At 32.1% G+C, this 19,861-nt stretch overlaps 1 protein-coding gene across 1 annotated transcript; it reads left to right on the forward strand.

Annotated features, from left to right (window-relative positions):
- Window positions 1-27: 27 nt before the first annotated feature.
- On the forward strand, window positions 28-18,442 carry LOC111419731 (Staphylococcal nuclease domain-containing protein 1). The gene is made up of 6 exons (XM_023052591.2): window positions 28-322; window positions 675-790; window positions 841-983; window positions 1,042-1,202; window positions 9,273-10,802; window positions 17,656-18,442. The coding sequence occupies exons 1-6, from the start codon at window positions 278-280 to the stop codon at window positions 18,355-18,357; spliced, it is 2,697 nt and encodes an 898-aa protein (XP_022908359.1). The 5' UTR covers window positions 28-277; the 3' UTR covers window positions 18,358-18,442.
- The last annotated feature ends 1,419 nt before the right edge of the window (window positions 18,443-19,861 follow it).

Raw genomic sequence — 19,861 nt, forward strand, 5'->3', positions numbered from 1 at the left:
ATTGAATACGAAAAATGTCCGTTAGATGGCGTTAGTAAATAACAATTTACGCCACATCACAATTTCTAATTTGAGTGAAATAAAATTCCAATTGCATTCGATGGTTGGTTTTTGCTTAAAAATTATAAGCAAACGTCGATTGGTACGGTCTTTCGGTTAAATCCGTCTGTGGAAAAATCCGAAAGTGTAACGCTTTCACCACCGAGTGGGGTCACGTGACCACGACACCACTGAGTTGACGATCGGTCTTTCGCCCACAGCGTATGGCCCATTCACGATGACGACCCCACAAATACAGCCAAAACGCGGAATTGTGAAACAAGTAAGTGTTTTCGACGTTTCCAAACGGTTATTGTGCGTTTCCGCAAACGAGAGGAAATCATTTTCGAACGATTTGGGATGTGCGGCGATTTAAAAGCGTGCTCGCACGTTGCTTTTTTTGCTTGGTTGGCATGTGTTCGGCCACATATGGGACGTTATTTTTAAAATGATTAATGAAAAGTACGAATACGAAAACGGATTTTTATCGTTTCGTTTCGAATTCTATTTTGGTTGCTCGCGTGTAAACGATCGCGGTGAAAGACGAAATTTCATCACGTTTTTGACACAACATAACCTATAAGTATGAGTTGGCACAATTGTCATTAATGGATTTTGTTTGATTTTTTTAATAGATCCTTTCTGGGGACTCGGTTATTATTCGAGGTACCCAAGGGGCTCCACCACCGGAAAAACAACTTAATTTTTCTAGTATTATCGCTCCGAAACTTGCCAGACGTGCCACGGAAAAGTAAGTTAAATTTGAATCTTAAATATTTGATTAATTTGTTTGATTTTTAGTAATGAAGTCACTAAAGATGAACCTTTTGCTTGGGAAGCTAGGGAATTCCTTCGAAAAAAACTCGTTGGTGAGGAGATTTGGTTCACTTCTGAGAAACCACCAAATGCAACGAGGGAATATGGAATTGTTTATCTTGGAAAAGGTTTTAAAAAACTTTCATTTTAATGAATCTTAAAACTAAATTATTTTTTTTTTATTAGATTTCAACACCGCAGAGAATATCACAAAGAGTCTTGTTTCTGAAGGCCTTGTCAGTGTGAGAAGAGAAGGGGTTAGGATAACACCGGAAATTGAGGAATTATCAGAATTGGAAAATGCTGCAAAATCAGCCGGGAAAGGAAAATGGGGAGGAAATTTGCAGGTATTAATCTTTTAATTTTGTTGTAATTTAATTTAAATGGATAGGCTGTTGTTAGAAATAATGCTTGTTTTATTTTAATTTGAATTACAACACTTTTAATATATACATATGTATTGATGGTAAGGTCTAATAATTTTTAATTATATAGTCTTTACATCAAAAAGGTAAGACTATATTATGGTATATTGTAAGTCATTTGAAACAATTAAGAGAAAAGAAAGTGTTTGTGTCGAATAAAAAATTAAAAAAAAAAGGTTTTGTTAATTGAGACATTACAAGGAGATGAAAATTTGATTTATGGAATTTTCAAATAAAAATTGTTTTGAAAACTTGTTTTAAATGTGGAGAAGAAGGGCACATTGCAAGGTATTGTAGAAATAAAACTCAATGTAGAATATGTAAATAGATTAACCACCAGGAGAATCAATGTTTCTTTAGATACAAAAATGAGAAAAAAATGGAAAAGTTGGATGGAATGAATAGATCATAGATTCAGGTGCTTTAGCACATATGACAAACACTAAAAGATTATTACAAGATTATTACTAAAAGATTGTTAAAGAAAAAGGTAATTATAAATGAAAACAATCAAATGGCAAAACAGGATCAAGTTCTTAAAGCAGAAGCAATAGGTGAAATAGAAATAGAAAGTACCAGAATTAGAAAAAGATCTATTGTCTGTAGCTAAAATTGCTAAAAATAGTGGAAAAGTTGTATTTGAATATAAAGGTGTAAATATTTACAAGAATGGTGAAATAATAATGAGTGGAAACAAAAATAAAAATGGACTCTATGTAATAGATCTTAAAAAAAAGTGAAATAAAACTTGCAATGATAACATCAAAAGAAAAAACTGAGGAAAATGATGACAATGAAAAGATGATAGAACCCAAGGAAGTAGTAGAGAATAAAAAACTTAGCAAAGAGTGCAAAAGAAAGACAACCAAAATTGATGAAAAATCACAGAACAAAAAAGACACCTGTAAGATTTAAATATTACCTATATTTAAATTAGGAAAAAGAACTAACAGATAAAGACAAAGAGAAATGGAAAAAGAACATAAAAGACGAAATATTGGATGAAGAACTTATAAGCAAAGAGGTAGAGGAAAGAAACTGTAAGAAAATTGAAGAGAAAGAAGGAAAAAACAGGAAGAGAAAGAGGAAAAAGGAAAAGAAGTGAATGAACAGAAAAAAGGCGAAGAAAAAAAAAGTAATACCAGAAAAATTCAAAGATTTTGTTTGGGTATGAAACCTATGAAATGGGTTTTTAGAGTAAAGGAAGATGGAACATTTAAGGCAATACTAGTTGTTAGAGGATTTGAACAAGACTTCAGTAATCTAACAGATGAAACTTTTAATCTGGTAATAAGTTATATAGTTAAATTCGACATAAAACAGCATTTTTATATCAGCTCCTCAGAGGTAAGATATGTTAAGTCACAAACTCGAAATTGTTAAGGAGACAGATTTGAGAGTGGACTTAATGTTTAAACAAATACATATGGTGGAGATAATTCATTTCGCAAAAAATGTGATTTAACCCACTTTACCTCTGAGGTGCCCTTAACCCTTGATGAAGATACACAGGATGTGTCAAATGTCTGGAATATAGCCAATAACTCCGCCATTTGTGGTTTAAAAGAAAAATGTTTCAAATAAAAGTTGCTTTATTAATTGTGGCGCGTTGTTTGGCGATATTTGCTTGTTTTCATTGTTTTTTGTTTCGTTGCTATGGCAACCAAAATTGTTATTTTAAATGGGATGCATCTGTTCTTTTTTTTTTTGCATATTTTGATGTAGGATAAATTCCTCTACGCGATGAACATATCAAATCATATGGTTGTATAAAAAATGCGTTTTCTGAAAATATTAAGACAACAAATTATAATCAAAGTAGGTATTGAAATGACGTCATTGACGGCTTTAAATGTCAAAATATGTTTAAATATGGGTGAAACTTTTCTAGTTTTAAAATTCGACCAACAGACTTGACTAATTTTCGTAGATCGGCTTATATTTTTTAAAGAATAAACCCCAGATTGTTCTTGAAACCGCCAAAAGCACATTTTATCTAGTTTTGTCATTGGTAGCTGTCTTCAGCCGTCCGCTTTTTGGTAGGTTTTTAACATTTTCGGTGTTAAAAAATAGTATATTAAAAGTATATTAATTATAAAGTATATTAAAATAGTATATTCAAGTTGAAAAATGAATGGCGAAGCCACGAATTTTTAATGAATCGGTGCTTTAAGTCTTACGAAACGTGTTTTTTATGCTTTTTTTTGTAATTCGCATTTTTATCCTTTTTTTTTAACAAAAATAAAATAAATTGTGACAATGTAGGGAAATCGGTATGCAACAGTTGGTAACACCGTAACACTTGACAATAAAAATTTGAAATTTTTATTTTTTATGGGTTTCTAAAGGTTTGACATTAAAAAAACCCAAACAAATTCCTTTTTTCGTATGATTTAAGCATAAATTAATTAATTTTCGTAAAAAAAACGACGTTTTATAAAATTGACATTTAATTTGACAAATAGTTGTGAAGTTGGTTACAGTTAGTAACATTGAATTTGTCACATTTGACGTTTAAACTTTATTCCAAAATTTATTTAAAAAATGGAATCAATTTCAATAGTCATAGTATTCTACTCACATATAATGAGCTATTATTCACTCAGGTTAATTATGCCACTATATATGCTCATATAATAATCTACTATTTTCTTATACAACCATATGATTTGATATGTTCATCGCGTAAAGAGATTTATCCTCTATCAAAATATGCAAAAAAAATATATTATGTATCCCATTTAAAATAACAATGTTGGTTGCCATAGCAACGAAACAAAAAACAATGTAAACAAGCAAATATCGCGCCACAAAAAAGTGCGCCATAACTAATAAAGAATTTATTTGAAAAATTTTTCTTTAAAACACAAATGGCGAAGTTATTTGCTATATTTGACACACCTTGTATATGCAAATACCACAAGGATATGGCGACAATAAAGAAGAAAAAGTATGTAAATTAAAAAAAACCTTATAAATTAAGGTTTAAAAAGCCTTTACTAGAAATAGGTTTACAACAGTTCAAATCTAAACAATGTATGTTTAAAGATAATGATGAACCTATAAGTTGGAGTGCTCAGAAGCAGTCGATCGTTGCGCTATCTAAAACCGAAGCAGAGTACATCGCAGCAGTTGAATGTTGTAAAGAAATCATGTAATTAAAAGGATTAATAGAAGAAATTATCGGAACGGAAGTAGAAGCCACATTATTTATGGACAACAAAAAATGTTGTATAATAATAACTAAGTGTAGTAAACACATTGATGTGAGATACCATTACATTAAGAAAATTGTTAATCAAAACAAAGTTACGTTAAAGTTTCAATTCCGCAATGTTAGTTGTCATGTTCGCTTCTTTTCGATATGTATATTGATAAAATTCTTGTACTAACTTATATTTCAGTTCATCTGTTTCTTATCGCTAATTTTTTAAACATTTCTTTTGCTTTTTCGCAATTTATTAAGTTTTTTGCGCAATTGCATCCTTTTGTTCCCATTCTGATCTCTTTTTTTCTTCATTTGGGCATGGATATGTGCCATCTACTATTTTATAAAAGTTTTTTTGAATTCAAGAAAATTTTTATTTGAAAATTCCATAAATCAAAATTTTCAGCTCCTTTTACCGTCTCGATTATCAAATCCTTTTTTATTCAACTAAAACACTTTCTTTTTTCTTAATTGTTTCAGTCATTTGAAACCCTATAATATATACCATATAATCTTACCATTTTGATGTGAAGACTATTTATTTTATTTTAAAGTTTTATGCTGTTTTTTTCTTCACTTTATTTAAATTTTGACTTTGACGCAAGTCTTGTTTTTAAATTTCTAACTTATACCTGGCCCCATAACCTGTTGTAATTTAATTTAAGTGGATAGGGTTGTAATTAGAAATAATGCTTCTGTTTTATTTTAATTGATGGTAAGATTTGATATTTTTTAATTATGTGTGTAATTATGGTTCAAATTCGATGTCCAAATAGGCTATCTTGGAAACTATAAGAGTTAGAAAAAAAAGTAGCTTACTTGTCATGATCTTGTTTTTCGAGAAACTGCTAATGCCGAAAACCTCAAAGCGTTATCGTCTTTTGTTTTTCCCCTAGAGGCCAAAATTGAAAATATCGTAAAACAAACAAGTGCAATTATCTTGGTTATTATTATAGGTGGAGTATTATAATTAAGACATTATATGGACATTTTTTTACAGAGAATTTGATGACGTAGTCAAAAAAAAATTTTCGGTTTTAGATTTTGAGATATGTCAATTTTCGTTTTTTTAAATGGAAACAACCACTGAATATTCGCTTATTAAATTCGTTATTTATTTCTGATTACAAAAATATGGGGTTATATAGGTCTATTTCTTATTGTTTTAGAATAAAGCTAAAAATAAACTTTTTTTTTAGTGTAATCAAAGAAATTAAATTTACAGTTTCCTGTAAATTATAACTAAAAATTAAAAAGCATATTTCTGATATTTGAAACAAATAACATTTAAACTAAAACTAGAAACTTTCGGGTTTTGCCGTGCGTCTTTTAATAAAAGGTTTGACGTTTCGGATGCCATGTTGCAGCCTTCTTCAGAAACTGGTTCGAAGTGACGAGATCAAAAATCGGTAACTATATATAAGTCGGAAAAACTAATTAATAATCAGTTAACGCTAATTACAAGCTAATTAATAACTAATTGCGTCGCGTCCGGTGTGAGGCGGGAAGAGGTCTTCGTGTTCACCACCATCTTCCATGTTCTGCTAAGCTCCCAGCCATCCTCTCTGTTGACGTTATTTTTATGTCGGTGGATCTCTATGGCTTCTCTTGTCAGTCTTTGGTAGTATCTGTTGTCCCTAGCCAGCACCTTTGTTTGTTCGAAGTCTATTCGGTGCCCCTCTGCATGGCAATGTTCCGCAACCGCCGACTGCTGGATCTTCTTCAGCCTTACATCCCTCTCATGCTCCTTGATGCGGCACTCGATGCGTCCAGTTTGGCCAACATAAACCTTCCGACAACTACACGATAGTCGATAGACTCCCGCTCCTTTTAATGGAGTTAGTTTGTCCTTGGCTATCGGGAGTGTGTTTCGAATTTTGCTGACTGTGCCGTACCGCACTACGATGTCGTTCTTCTTGAGGTGCCTACCAATTCGTTCCGTTACACCTGAAACATAGGGAAGACATATAAATCCAAGTGGTTTTGTACTTACCGTGTCCTCTTTCTGCTTTCGCTGCTTGATGGCCTGGTTGATGTCCCTCGAAGTGTATCCATTCTTCTGCAGCACGCCTCGTAGAAAGTGTTGCTCCTTCTTCAAGTTCTCTCCTTCACATAGTCTCGCTGCTCGCTGAAATAATGTACGGATCACGGACCTCTTCTGTTGGGGATGATGATGTGAACATGCCTGTAAATACCTGTTGGTATGGGTCTTCTTTCGGTATACACCAAGTTCTATATCTCCATTTGTCGTCCTGGTGACCAACACATCTAGGAAAGGTAGTTTTTTGGCAGTTTCTGTTTCCATGGTGAACTTAATCATAGGATGTTGAGAGTTCAAGTGATCCAAGAACTCTTGGAGTCGTTTTTGACCATGTTGCCATATCACAAACGTGTCATCCACATATCGTAGCCATAGTTTTGGTTTCCACCGGCTCTTCTTCAAAGCGTTCTCTTCGAATAATTCCATGTAGAAATTAGCTATAACTGGCGATAGTGGAGATCCCATGGCTGCCCCTTCGAACTGCTCGTAAAATTCTCCTTTCCAGCTGAAATACGTCGACAATAAGCAATACTCCACCAGATCTGGCACGTATTCTGGTAAACCCTCCGGAATGAGTTTTCGGCGAAGACCCTCTACAGCATCCTTAACTGGTACCCTAGTAAAAAGGGATTCCACATCGAAACTTACCAACATATCCCCAGCCTCCAGCTTTGCACCTTTTACCGATTCCACAAAATGTGTAGAGTCCCTGACATACGATTCCGTGTACGACTCCCTTTACAGGTAGTAAAGGGAGACAGAATCTTTGCAAGATGTTTGGCCAGCTGGTATGTTGGGGAGTTGATGGCGCTGACGATAGGGCGGAGGGGGACGTCTGGTTTGTGAATCTTCGGTAGTCCGTAGATTCTTGGTGGTACCGGCGCCTGCACAAACAAACCTTTTTGCTGTTCTGCTGGAATTCCTGTGGTTTTTATCAGTTCCTTCATTTTTCTTACGATTTTGTCTGTGGGGTCCTTCTTGATCTTCCTGTAGGTGGCTGAGTCCAGTAGGTTCATCATTTTGTCGTCGTATTCTTTCCTGTGCATAACAACGGTGGCATTCCCCTTGTCTGCTGGTAACACGACGATTTCTGACTTTTCTTTTATAGATCGGAGTGCCTTCTTTTCACCAACCGTCAAGTTGGATTTTGGTGGTTTTGCTGACTTCAATACTCTCGCAACTTCTTGTCGGATCTCTTCGGTTTTCAGTGCAGGCATCCCTCGAACAGCTGCTTCCACTTCGCAGATGATTTCCTCCTTTGGGACCTTCTTCGGGGCGATTGCGTAGTTCAATCCTTTGGCGAGCACAGAGGTTTCGTCTTTCGTTAGTGGGACATTCGATCTGTTAATGACGATTGTTTCTACTGGTAAACTATTACTTTTCTTCTTTTGCGACCGGCGTTCCAGAGATTCAAACTTCTTGATGTGTGTGTCACGGGTCTTCTGAAATTCGCGATTAGCCTTCTCCATTGTTAGTCCCAGTCTTCTCCGGATATACAATTGGAAAGTGAGAGGTGGAGTCGTAGTAACTTCTCACTTATTTTTTGTAGATCATTGAAGGTCTTGTGGATTCTTTCTCGTAGCAGTGCTTGTTCTGTCCTAATCAAAATTCTACGTGCTGCAGCGGAGTTGATGTGGTTCTTCACCTTCAAGAGGGTTGGCGTTACTTTCTTCTCTCTGTATCTTCGTAGAAAGTCTAAACTGCTCAACAGCTTGCGTTGTCTAATTCGTGAGTTATCCAAATCCTTGATTTGTTTGTTGATATCCTCCCCATAAAGGTTAATAATATAAGTACGAAGGCTTTCACGGCCGGTGTGAATTAAACTAAAATTAGAACTAAAACTAGAACATTTGTTAAACATTTGTTAAACTATTTAATTTATAGTTGTTTTACACAAAAGTTGAAATAGATTGCATTATTTCACATTTTTTATTAATATTTAATATTATTATTAAATGACTTAATAAATTATTGATAGATGGCGTTCATATATATATATTTTTTAATTCAAATAAACCTAGTAACGTTTGTTTGTATTCAAAAATTTTCTAAAGTGTCAAATTAAAAATCCTATTTTTTAAGATGGATTACGAAAAGTTTAACATGTTACATATTAGAAAATAAAGTAAATTTTATATATATTTTTGGTAGAATAATTATTAGTTATAGTACCATAATTTACAGGAAACTGTAAATTTAATTTCTTTGATTACACTAAAAAAAAAGTTTATTTTTAGCTTTATTCTAAAACAATAAGAAATAGACCTATATATATATATATATATATAACCCCATATTTTTGTAATCAGAAATAAATAACGAATTTAATAAGCGAATATTCAGTGGTTGTTTCCATTTAAAAAAACGAAAATTGTCATAATATCTCAAAATCTAAAACAGAAAATTTTTTTTTGACTATTTTATGAAATTCTCTGTAAAGAAGTGTCCATATAATGTCTTAGTTATAATACTCCACCTATAATAATAACCAAGATAATTACACTTATTGGTTTTACGATATTTTCAATTATGGCCTCTAGGGGAAAAACCAAAGACGATAGCGCTTTGAGGTTTTCGGCATTAACAGTTTCTTGAAAAACGAGATCATGACATGTAAGCTACTTTTTTTCTAACTCTTATAGTTTCCGACTTTCGGACTTACTTATTTATCGTTTATATTTACAACAAATTTATCTTGTTTTATTATCGAACCAATTTTAATATTAAACGATAATTTTTAAAGGAACATGTGAGAGATATAAAATGGTCGCTTGAAAATATGAGAACTTTCGTCGATAAGCAAGCTGGAAAACCAATAAAAGCCGTTATCGAACACGTCCGAGATGGTTCAACTGTGCGAGCTTTCCTTTTACCCGATTTCTACCACATTACGCTGATGATATCGGGAATTCGTTGCAACGGTTTCAAATTAGACGCGAACGGAAAACCAGATCCAAACGAAAAACTCCCATTCGCCGACGAAGCTCGATACTTCGTCGAAATTCGTCTTTTACAACGCGATGTCGAGATTATTCTAGAATCGGTTAACAATAACAATTTTGTTGGAACGATTGTACACCCAAAAGGAAATATCGCCGAGGCTTTATTAAAAGAGGGACTCGCTCGTTGCGTTGATTGGTCAATTGCTTTTATGAAATCTGGAGCTGATAAATTACGTTCAGCCGAGCGTAGAGCTAAAGAATCAAGATTGAGATTATGGAAAGATTGGCAACCGAATGCGCCCCAAGTTACCGGAAAAGAAAAAGAATTTTCTGGAACGGTAGTTGAGGTTATAAACGGAGATGCTTTATTGGTTAAATTAGCTAATGGACAAGTTAAAAAAATTTTCTTATCCAGTATAAGACCCCCGAAAGAAGCGGCGCGTGCTAACGATGAAGATGGAAAACCTGTAGCTAGACCAAAAGGTTTCCGTCCGTTATATGATATCCCGTGGATGTTTGAAGCGAGGGAATTCCTCCGAAAAAAATTGGTTGACAAAAAAGTTCAAGTTGTCGTTGATTACATTCAAGAAGCTAAAGATAATTTCCCCGAAAAAGTGTGTGCTACCGTCACGATTGGTGGATCTAACGTAGCCGAAGCGTTAGTTTCTAAAGGATTGGCAACCGTGGTTAAATATCGACAAGATGATGATCAACGTAGTTCCCATTACGACGATTTGATGGCCGCCGAAACTAAAGCGAACAAATCCCAAAAAGGGATTCATGACAAAAAGAACGTCCCCGTTCACCGAGTTATTGAAATCGACGCCGCAAAATCAAAGCAATACCTTTCCTCGTTTAAACGCCAAAATCGTATTGACGCCATCGTTGAATTTGTCGCAAGCGGGTCACGTTTGAGACTTTACATCCCGAAAGAAACTTGCCTTTGTACGTTCCTTTTGGGTGGGATTAGTTGTCCGCGTGGTGCTCGCCCCGCCGTTGGGGGAATCCCCGCAAGCGCTTCCGAACCGTTCGGTGATGAAGCTTTGGCTTTTACAAAAGATCGTTGTATGCAACGTGAGGTGCAAATCCAAATCGAATCCACCGATAAAGCTGGGAATTTTATCGGTTGGTTATGGGTTGATAATAATAACTTATCGGTCGCTTTGGTTGAGGAAGGTTTCGCTACGGTTCACCCAACAGCCGATAGGTCGGAGTATTTTAAACAATTAAAACGAGCCGAGGATAGTGCTAAACAAAGGAAATTGAAGAGATGGAAGGATTATGTTGAGGAAAAAGAGGACGAACAACAAAAAATTGAAGAAGATAATGCGGTGAGTTAAATTAAATTTAATTTTATTATTTTTATATAGTTTTTAATATGAGAAATATGAATGGCTCATCGTTTCAAACTGTACAAAATAAGATTTCGAGGAGTGCCACAGAAACTACACAACATGACCAACTAACCACAATTTAAAATCTGACGTTAACGTGTCAAACACTTTTGACTGACAAATAATTTAGAAAACCTAATAAATTATAAATAATTTAACTACTCAATTTAAAAACTTTATACCAACAAATACGTCGAAAAGTTGTATCGCCGCAAATATTTTGCAAATTTTATAAATCCTTCACCAACAAAAACAAAAATTTTACTTCATCATCAAAAAAACTAATAAAGGTTTCAAAAGAAAAACAAAACTTTTCCAAATTCAAAATTTTGATTAAGGGCCGTTTTATCAATGTCGAATCTGTTAGATACGCAACTCATGGATAAACTTGCCTAACAGATAACTAACCTCAATGAACCGTTTATCCAGCAACTTTCTACCCGACAGGCAGCAACCTACAAGATACAACATAAATGGTACCCCTGACTGTTAACATTAGAAACTGAAATGAAACGGACTTGGTGAAATTTGAATAATTGATTTTAATTTGTGAAGTTAATATTGCGGGTTATCATTCCCGTGTGCTTTCGGTATTGTGCTTTGTTTTCGAAAACCTCTTTTATAATGGAATTCGTACATGAATATTTATTAGACAGCGATAAAGATGAGGATATTGTCCTACTCTTAAATTATAAACGACGACCATATATTATAAAAGAAAGACAAAAGTCAAAACCAGTTTGAGGAGTTGGACGACCACGTTTTTTTGTTAGATTTCGGTTAAAAAAGGACACAGTTTTGTCATTCTTGGTTAAAATTGAGACGAGATTATAGATTATATTATTATTTTTTTTTTAATTACTAGATTATTATTTTTCTATAACATTTTTGGATTCGTTTGCCAAATCCATCAGCAAGTTCTTTTCTGCTGTACTAAAATTTGATGATCTTTTCTTTCTCTTGCTTATCCATCACCACAATTATAAGCTTAATTTATTTTTGACGTTATATTTTGACTTTATTGTCATTTCCTTTCACCAAGCAACCAAACCTGTGCTCACATTTTTTTGACAATTTCTAATAGGTAAACCCTTAACCAGTACTTCAGTCTGGTGGGTATCCAAATGTCATATTTATCTATAAGATTACCCTAAACTACGGGTGGATAAACGATTCGTCGACGTTATCTATCAGCTACAATTTTAATTGACAAATAAATCGTCTTAACTATAGTTCGTTTTTTTTCTATAATACTTGTCAATGTAAATTTTTTAGGGTTTCTGTTGGTATTATCTAGGACCCTATAAAATTTATGTTATTTTCCTGATTTTTAGTAACATTTTCAGTAACTAAATAGTTGAGGTTAAAATACTAATAAATGTTATGTAGATAAATACGATTTTAACCTAGTATACATTTATTGTAAAAACGTGCTACATAATAATTAAATAGAACAAAACACCTTTTGTAGGTAAATAAATGGCAAACACCCCACAACATTTTTTATGCACCTTTTTGAATAACGAAAGCTCAAACGTCAGTGTGACATATTTATTTCAAAACATCATATAACAAAACTCCCTGTTAATTTTGCTAACTTTACAAAAATTTGACAGGTATTATAGAAAAAAAATCAACTATAGATATTGATAAACCGGCCCTAAAAGGCGGCAACCTCAATTTACGATACATTCTGTCAGTTCGCGACTTTTCATTTTTGACAATCTAAATAACCTAAATTTTTTAATTGAGACTGGAGCTGATATTTCGGTTCTACCTCACTAATTATATCCGAAACGGAACCAAGATCCAACCCAAACCTTTCCACCACTAATGGTACTACAATTAGTACAGTGTGTTAATTAATTATCGTAGCTAACGTCGTCATTGCAAGTATGCAACCAATATGGCAGTATTGATATTGCAATACGCAAATCGCTGTACAGGTGGGTCAAATGGGACACTTTTAAAGGAAAACTCCTATTTCTATAAGAGATACAGGAAAAATGACATCAGTGTCTGAGGCTCGATTTTTATAAGAAACTTAATGGCGAAAACCGCATATCGATATCATCTCTTACGGTTTCAGAGATACAACCCATAAACAAAAAGCCGATTAAATTAATAAAACTTATCTTATTATAAAACAAGAATAAATATATGTCAACAAATAACAACAAAAGTAAACCCCTGTTGTATAGAAAATGTTCAAAATGTCCCCAAAATGGTTTGTGTTATACACAGTCGACATCTTTTTTTAGCCCTTTTTGCCGAGTTGATAAGCTCAATGGGCCTAAGTGTTGCAGAAGCGTTCACAACTGCGGCTACTAATTGCTGTCGGGAATTTATTGGCCGTCTCTCAAGACGGCTAATTTGCATTTAGATAACTGCAAAAATTTTTCAAAATTAGATCTAATTTAGACCAAATTCCTGTAGAAGAAGACGATATTCCTAAAATGGCTATCACTACACCGTTTGGTCTGTTCGAATTCATGCGAATGCCTTTCGGTTTAACTAATGGTGCACAAATCTTTTAAAGGTTTATAAACGAAGTTCTTTCTGGCTTAGATTTCCTTTTTGTTTATCTAGTTGATATTTTAGTAGCCAGTCACAATGAAGAAGAACATTATCTTCATTTACAACAATTGTTTGAGAGGTTAAGCTCTTGCAATATCAATATTCAACCAAAAAAATTTGTTTTTAGAGTTAGAACTTTAAATTTGCTAAGACATCATATTTCTACAGAAGGCATTCGCAATCTAAGATTAATGCCATAACTGGATTTCCAAAACCAACCACACCTAAATAATTACAGCGATTCTTAGGAATGATAAATTTTTATCACAGATTTTTCCAACCATCTCGAACATTTTAGCTTCTTTACATTAAAAACACTTTATTCACAAAAACTTCCTGGACACATCATCACATTTCTTTCGCTACAGTTTACTACTCTTTACTACTCAGTTTAGCTACTCTTTCACTAACGACAGACACCTTAAGTAAAAGCATGGGAGCAGTTTTATCACAGACTGTAGACAATAAAACACAACTTTTAGCATTTTTTTCTCAAAAATTATCTTCAAATCAAACAAATTATTCAATTTTTAATAGAGAATTCTTAGCTATTTACACTATCAAATTCTTTAAACATTTTTTGCATGGACATCAATTTGTGGTTTAGTTACACTGACCACAAACCACTAATCAACACAATTTTTCTACCATAGAAAAAACTCCACGTCAAACACGATATCTTAATTACATAACACAATACACATCAGATATAATATAAATGGTTATTAGGTGTGATTATTACAGATCATTTTAAAGAGAAAGCTTTGAGCTTTAATTTAGAATAACTCGCATTCCTTAGTTTCAATAAATACGGCTTCCAGGAATTTTTAAATTAGCATCTTTTTTGACACTTTTAGGTTATACGAAAATGTAAGTTTTATTTCAACATTTTTTGTTCTTAATATTTTCACAATCCAACCCATCAATTATTATACATCATTTTAAAGAGAAAGCTTTGAGCTTTAATTTGAAATAAGGTTCATTCCTTAATTTCAATAAACACGGCTTCTAGAAATTTTTAAATTAGCTTCTTTTTTGACACTTTTAGGTTATTCGAAAATGTAAGTTTTATCTCAACATTTTTTTTCTCAATATTTTTCCAATCCAACCCAACAATTATTATACATAATTTTAAAGAGAAAGCTTTGAGCTTTAATTTAGAATAAGTCTCATTCCTTAGTTTCAATAAATACGGCTTCCAGAAATTTTTAAATTAGCATCTCTTTTGACATTTTTAGGTTATACGAAAATGTAAGTTTTATTTCAACATTTTTTTTCTCAATATTTTCCCAATCAAACCCATCAATTATTATACATCATTTTAAAGAGAAAGCTTTGAGCTTTAATTTGAAATAAGGTTCATTCCTTAATTTCAATAAACACGGCTTCCAGGAATTTTTAAATTAGCATCTTTTCTGACATTTTTAGGTTATTCGAAAATGTAAGTTTTATCTCAACATTTTTTTTCTCAATATTTTCCCAATCCAACCCAACAATTATTATACATCATTTTAAAGAGAAAGCTTTGAACTTTAATTTAGAATAAGTCTCATTCCTTAATTTCAATAAATACGGCTTCCAGGAATTTTTAAATTAGCATCTTTTCTGACATTTTTAGGTTATTCGAAAATGTAAGTTTTATCTCAACATTTTTTTTCTCAATATTTTCCCAATCCAACCCAACAATTATTATACATCATTTTAAAGAGAAAGCTTTGAACTTTAATTTAGAATAAGTCTCATTCCTTAATTTCAATAAATACGGCTTCCAGGAATTTTTAAATTAGCTTCTTTTTTGACACTTTTAGGTTATTCGAAAATGTAAGTTTTATTTCAACATTTTTTTTCTTAATATTTTCCCAATTCAACCCATCAATTATTATACATCATTTTAAAGAGAAAGCTTTGAGCTTTAATATGAAATAAGGTTCATTCCTTAATTTCAATAAACTCAGCTTCCAGGAATTTTTAAATTAGCATCTTTTTTGACATTTTTAGGTTATACGAAAATGTAAGTTTTATTTCAACATTTTTTTTCTCAATATTTTTCCAATCCAACCGATCAATTATTATACATCATTTTAAAGAGAAAGCTTTGAGCTTTAATTTGAAATAAGGTTCATTCCTTAATTCCAATAAAAACGGCTTCCAGGAATTTTTAAATTAGCATCTTTTTTGACATTTTTAGGTTATACGAAAATGTAAGTTTTATTTCAACATTTGTTTTCTCAATATTTTTCCAATCCAACCCAACAATTATTATACATCATTTTAAAGAGAAAGCTTTGAGCTTTAATTTGAAATAAGGTTCATTCCTTAATTCCAATAAAAACGGCTTCCAGGAATTTTTAAATTAGCAGCTTTTTTGATACTTTTAGGTTATACGAAAATGTAAGTTTTATTTCAACATTTTTTTTCTTAATATATTCCCAATTCAACCCATCAATTATTATACATCATTTTAAAGAGAAAGCTTTGAGCTTTAATTTAGAATAAGTCTCATTCCTTAATTTCAATAAATACGGCTTCCAGGAATTTTTAAATTAGCAGCTTTTTTGATACTTTTAGGTTATACGACAATGTAAGTTTTATTTCAACATTTTTTTTCTTAATATTTTCCCAATTCAACCCATCAATTATTATACATCATTTTAAAGAGAAAGCTTTGAGCGTTAATTTGAAATAAGTTTCATTCCATAATTTCAATAAACACAGCTTCCAGAAATTTTTAAATTAGCATCTTTTTTGACATTTTTAGGTTATACGAAAATGTAAGCTTTATTTCAACATTTTTTTTCTTAATATTTTCCCAATCCAACCCATCAATTATTACACATCATTTTAAAGAGAAAGCTTTGAGCTTTAATTTAGAATAAGTCTCATTCCTTAATTTCAATAAATACGGCTTCCAGGAATTTTTAAATTAGCAGCTTTTTTGATACTTTTAGGTTATACGACAATGTAAGTTTTATTTCAACATTTTTTTTCTTAATATTTTCCCAATTCAACCCATCAATTATTATACATCATTTTAAAGAGAAAGCTTTGAGCTTTAATTTGAAATAAGTTTCATTCCATAATTTCAATAAACACAGCTTCCAGAAATTTTTAAATTAGCATCTTTTTTGACACTTTTAGGTTATACGAAAATGTAAGTTTTGTTTCAACATTTTTTTTCTCAATATTTATCCAATCCAACCCAACGATTATTATACATCATTTTAAAGAGAAAACTTTGAGCTTTAATTTGAAATAAGTTTCATTCCTTAATTTCAATAAACACAGCTTCCAGGAATTTTTAAATTAGCATCTTTTTTGACATTTTTAGGTTATACGAAAATGTAAGCTTTATTTCAACATTTTTTTTCTTAATATTTTCCCAATCCAACCCATCAATTATTATACATCATTTTAAAGAGAAAGCTTTGAGCTTTAATTTGAAATAAGGTTCATTCCTTAATTTCAATAAAAACGGCTTCTAGGAATTTTTAAATTAGCATCTTTTTTGACACTTTTAGGTTATACGAAAATGTTAGTTTTAACTCAATGCTTTTTTTCTCAATATTTTTCTAATTCAACCCAACGATTATTATACACCATTTTAAAGAGAAAGCTTTGAGCTTTAATTTGAAATAAGTTTCATTCCTTAATTTCAATAAATACGGTTTCCAGGAATTTTTGAATTAGCATCTTTTTTGACACTTACATTAGAAAATAGGGGGATTGCATATTTTACTAAAAGTTGATTCCGAAGGCCTGTACTGAGTGTATTTTGATAGCGTTTTAATTCTGTCTGATTCTGCTACAAAATTTCAAAATGTTTGACGTCTTGGGACACAAAGGGTTAAAGGAGAATCAAACATTGTAGCGGACAAATTCTCTAAATTCACAGTACCCTGACACACAAACTTTAAAAAACGCACAATTTAATGATACGGAATTAACAAATTTACTAAACAAACAATACTCAAATACACAAACTACTAAATATAACCTCTATATAACTCTTTTAATAATAATGAACTAAAGTAGCAATAATTAGAAATCTAAAAAACTTGGACTTGAAAAGCTTTGACAGTAAAAATAGCCTTAACAGACATTGATAGACCTTAATACATATCAACTTATGATAATGCAAACTGAGTTATTCACATTTTTCATAAGAATAATGTTTCCTCAAAATCATTTTAATTGATTTTTCTTTATTAATTAGAATCCTGAAAGGAGTGTAAACTACGAAGAAGTTGTAGTAACGGAAGTAACACCCGAAGGAACATTCTTCGCCCAACATTATCAAAATGGATCAAAAGCTGAGCTTTTAGTCGCAAAGATGCGTCAAGAATTCCAAGCGAATCCACCTTTACCGGGAGCTTACAACCCAAAACGCGGCGATACTTGCGCTGCGAAATACACCGTTGATGATGAATGGTATCGAGCGAAAGTGGAAAAAGTTCAAGGTACAACCGTCCATATTCGTTATATCGATTATGGTAATCGAGAAACTGTGAATTCAACCCGCTTGGCAAGTTTACCCGCCGCTTATGCGAATGAAAAACCATTCGCAAACGAGTACAGTCTCGCTTGCGTTGCGTTACCGAAAGATCCAGAGTTTGCGGATATCGCCTTGAAATATTTAAAAGAAGATCTTAGTGCGGGAAAATTGTTTTTAAATGTTGAATATCGCCCAAGTGGTGGGTTACCGGCTGCTACCGTTTTCACCGAAGAAAATAAGGAAGATATCGTAAAGAATTTGATTACAGATGGTTTGTTGTTGGTTGAAAAAAGACGGGAAAGGAGATTGCATAAATTGGTATCGGAGTATATGGCCGCCCAAGAAGTGGCTAAAACTAATCATGCAAATATTTGGCAGTATGGGGATATAACTGAAGATGATGCGAAAGAGTTTGGAGTTTAATAATAAGGGGGACCATTTTAAAAGCACACTGAGACAGAGCGAAATCGCCTACATTTGATTAAATCATAAAAAAAATGATGTAACTTGAGTTTTCCATAAAATAGTGTTCTAGATTTTAGGGGGATTCCAAGATAGTTAATAATCGATTTACTTCCGATTATTTTTTCGTAATCATCATCCATAGACTCTCCATTCAAATATTTTTTATTAAAAAATAAATAAATAAGGTGTTCAGACATATATTAATATGAAGATAGGTTTATATTTACTCCGTATATTAAAAAAAAAATAAAATTAGAATAAACAGAAAATGCGATGAAGACTTTCAAGGAAAGGAAACTTATTTTTTATAGTTTTTAAGCAGGTTGCAACGTGGCTTCATCAGGTGTACCATCTGTAATTAATTCTTTTTATTTCTGCTCAAATTTACTTTTGTATCTCTTAATATAAAAAAAATATATTAAAAAAAAAATCGCTTGGGTAACCTTGTAGCGTTATGGTTGTGATTCCTTGTAGACGTAATTTTGTGTATCAAGAAGAAATCGTTTTTGAACGATCAGTTATCTAATTATGTCACCAATGTAATAAAAAAATAATTATAGCTAAATGGGGTGTAAAATATTTTTTACGTCCCGAAAATAATATAATAATTTATATATTTCGATCGTATTTATGTACATTTTGTTTTCAAATCATGATAAAGTGTTGCTTGTTCTTTTTTTTAGATGGATTTGTATATTTTCAATTTATTTTCTTTTGTATTTCGCTAATTTCATTTATACATTTATTTTTCTGTCTTTTTAAATAATTCAAATATGTGAACTGATGTATATCTATTAAATGGCTACATGTATTTTTTGTATGTAATAATATGTGAAATAATATAAGAAAACAGATGGTGTGGCTGATAAAATGTAGGAAAATGGCTCTGTTTAAATAAAAATATGTTGAAAGGTCTTATTGGTTTTTTTTATTGTATGTTTAGATGTCATATCACTTAAGTTTTAAAGTAAATAATTTTAATGGCAATTATGGTGCTGTAAACATTTTCATGTATGCAATTATACGCGGATTTTGCATTTTTTTGGGTAAAATGTATTAACAATCTATTAAAGTTATATACCACTGTATAGAGCCAAAAATTTACTATCAATATGGCCACTATACAGTTTATTTATTAGTACCTCTATATTAATTGTACAAAAAAATGTTAAAATTTATATTGGAGTATTTGATGGACCAAAATTTTGAATGAAAGTTAGTCTGAGTTGGTCTCAAGTTTGCAAAAGATTCATGTAACCTAATAAGAAGTTGATCTGCGTCGACCAAAGATTTTGATTTAAGAAAGAATTCTCCTGGAAGACGAAGAAGTTGTCCAAACACAAGCTCAGCAGTAAAACATCCCAGATCTTTTAAAAACGATCTATTGCTTTGCGGACGGTAAACAGAAGTGGTAATTTGTGTAGCACCAGTATTAGAGACATCTGTTGTTAATGTCAAGTTG

Source organism: Onthophagus taurus, chromosome 1, assembly GCF_036711975.1.
Source record: "Onthophagus taurus isolate NC chromosome 1, IU_Otau_3.0, whole genome shotgun sequence".
NCBI lineage: Eukaryota > Metazoa > Arthropoda > Insecta > Coleoptera > Scarabaeidae > Onthophagus > Onthophagus taurus.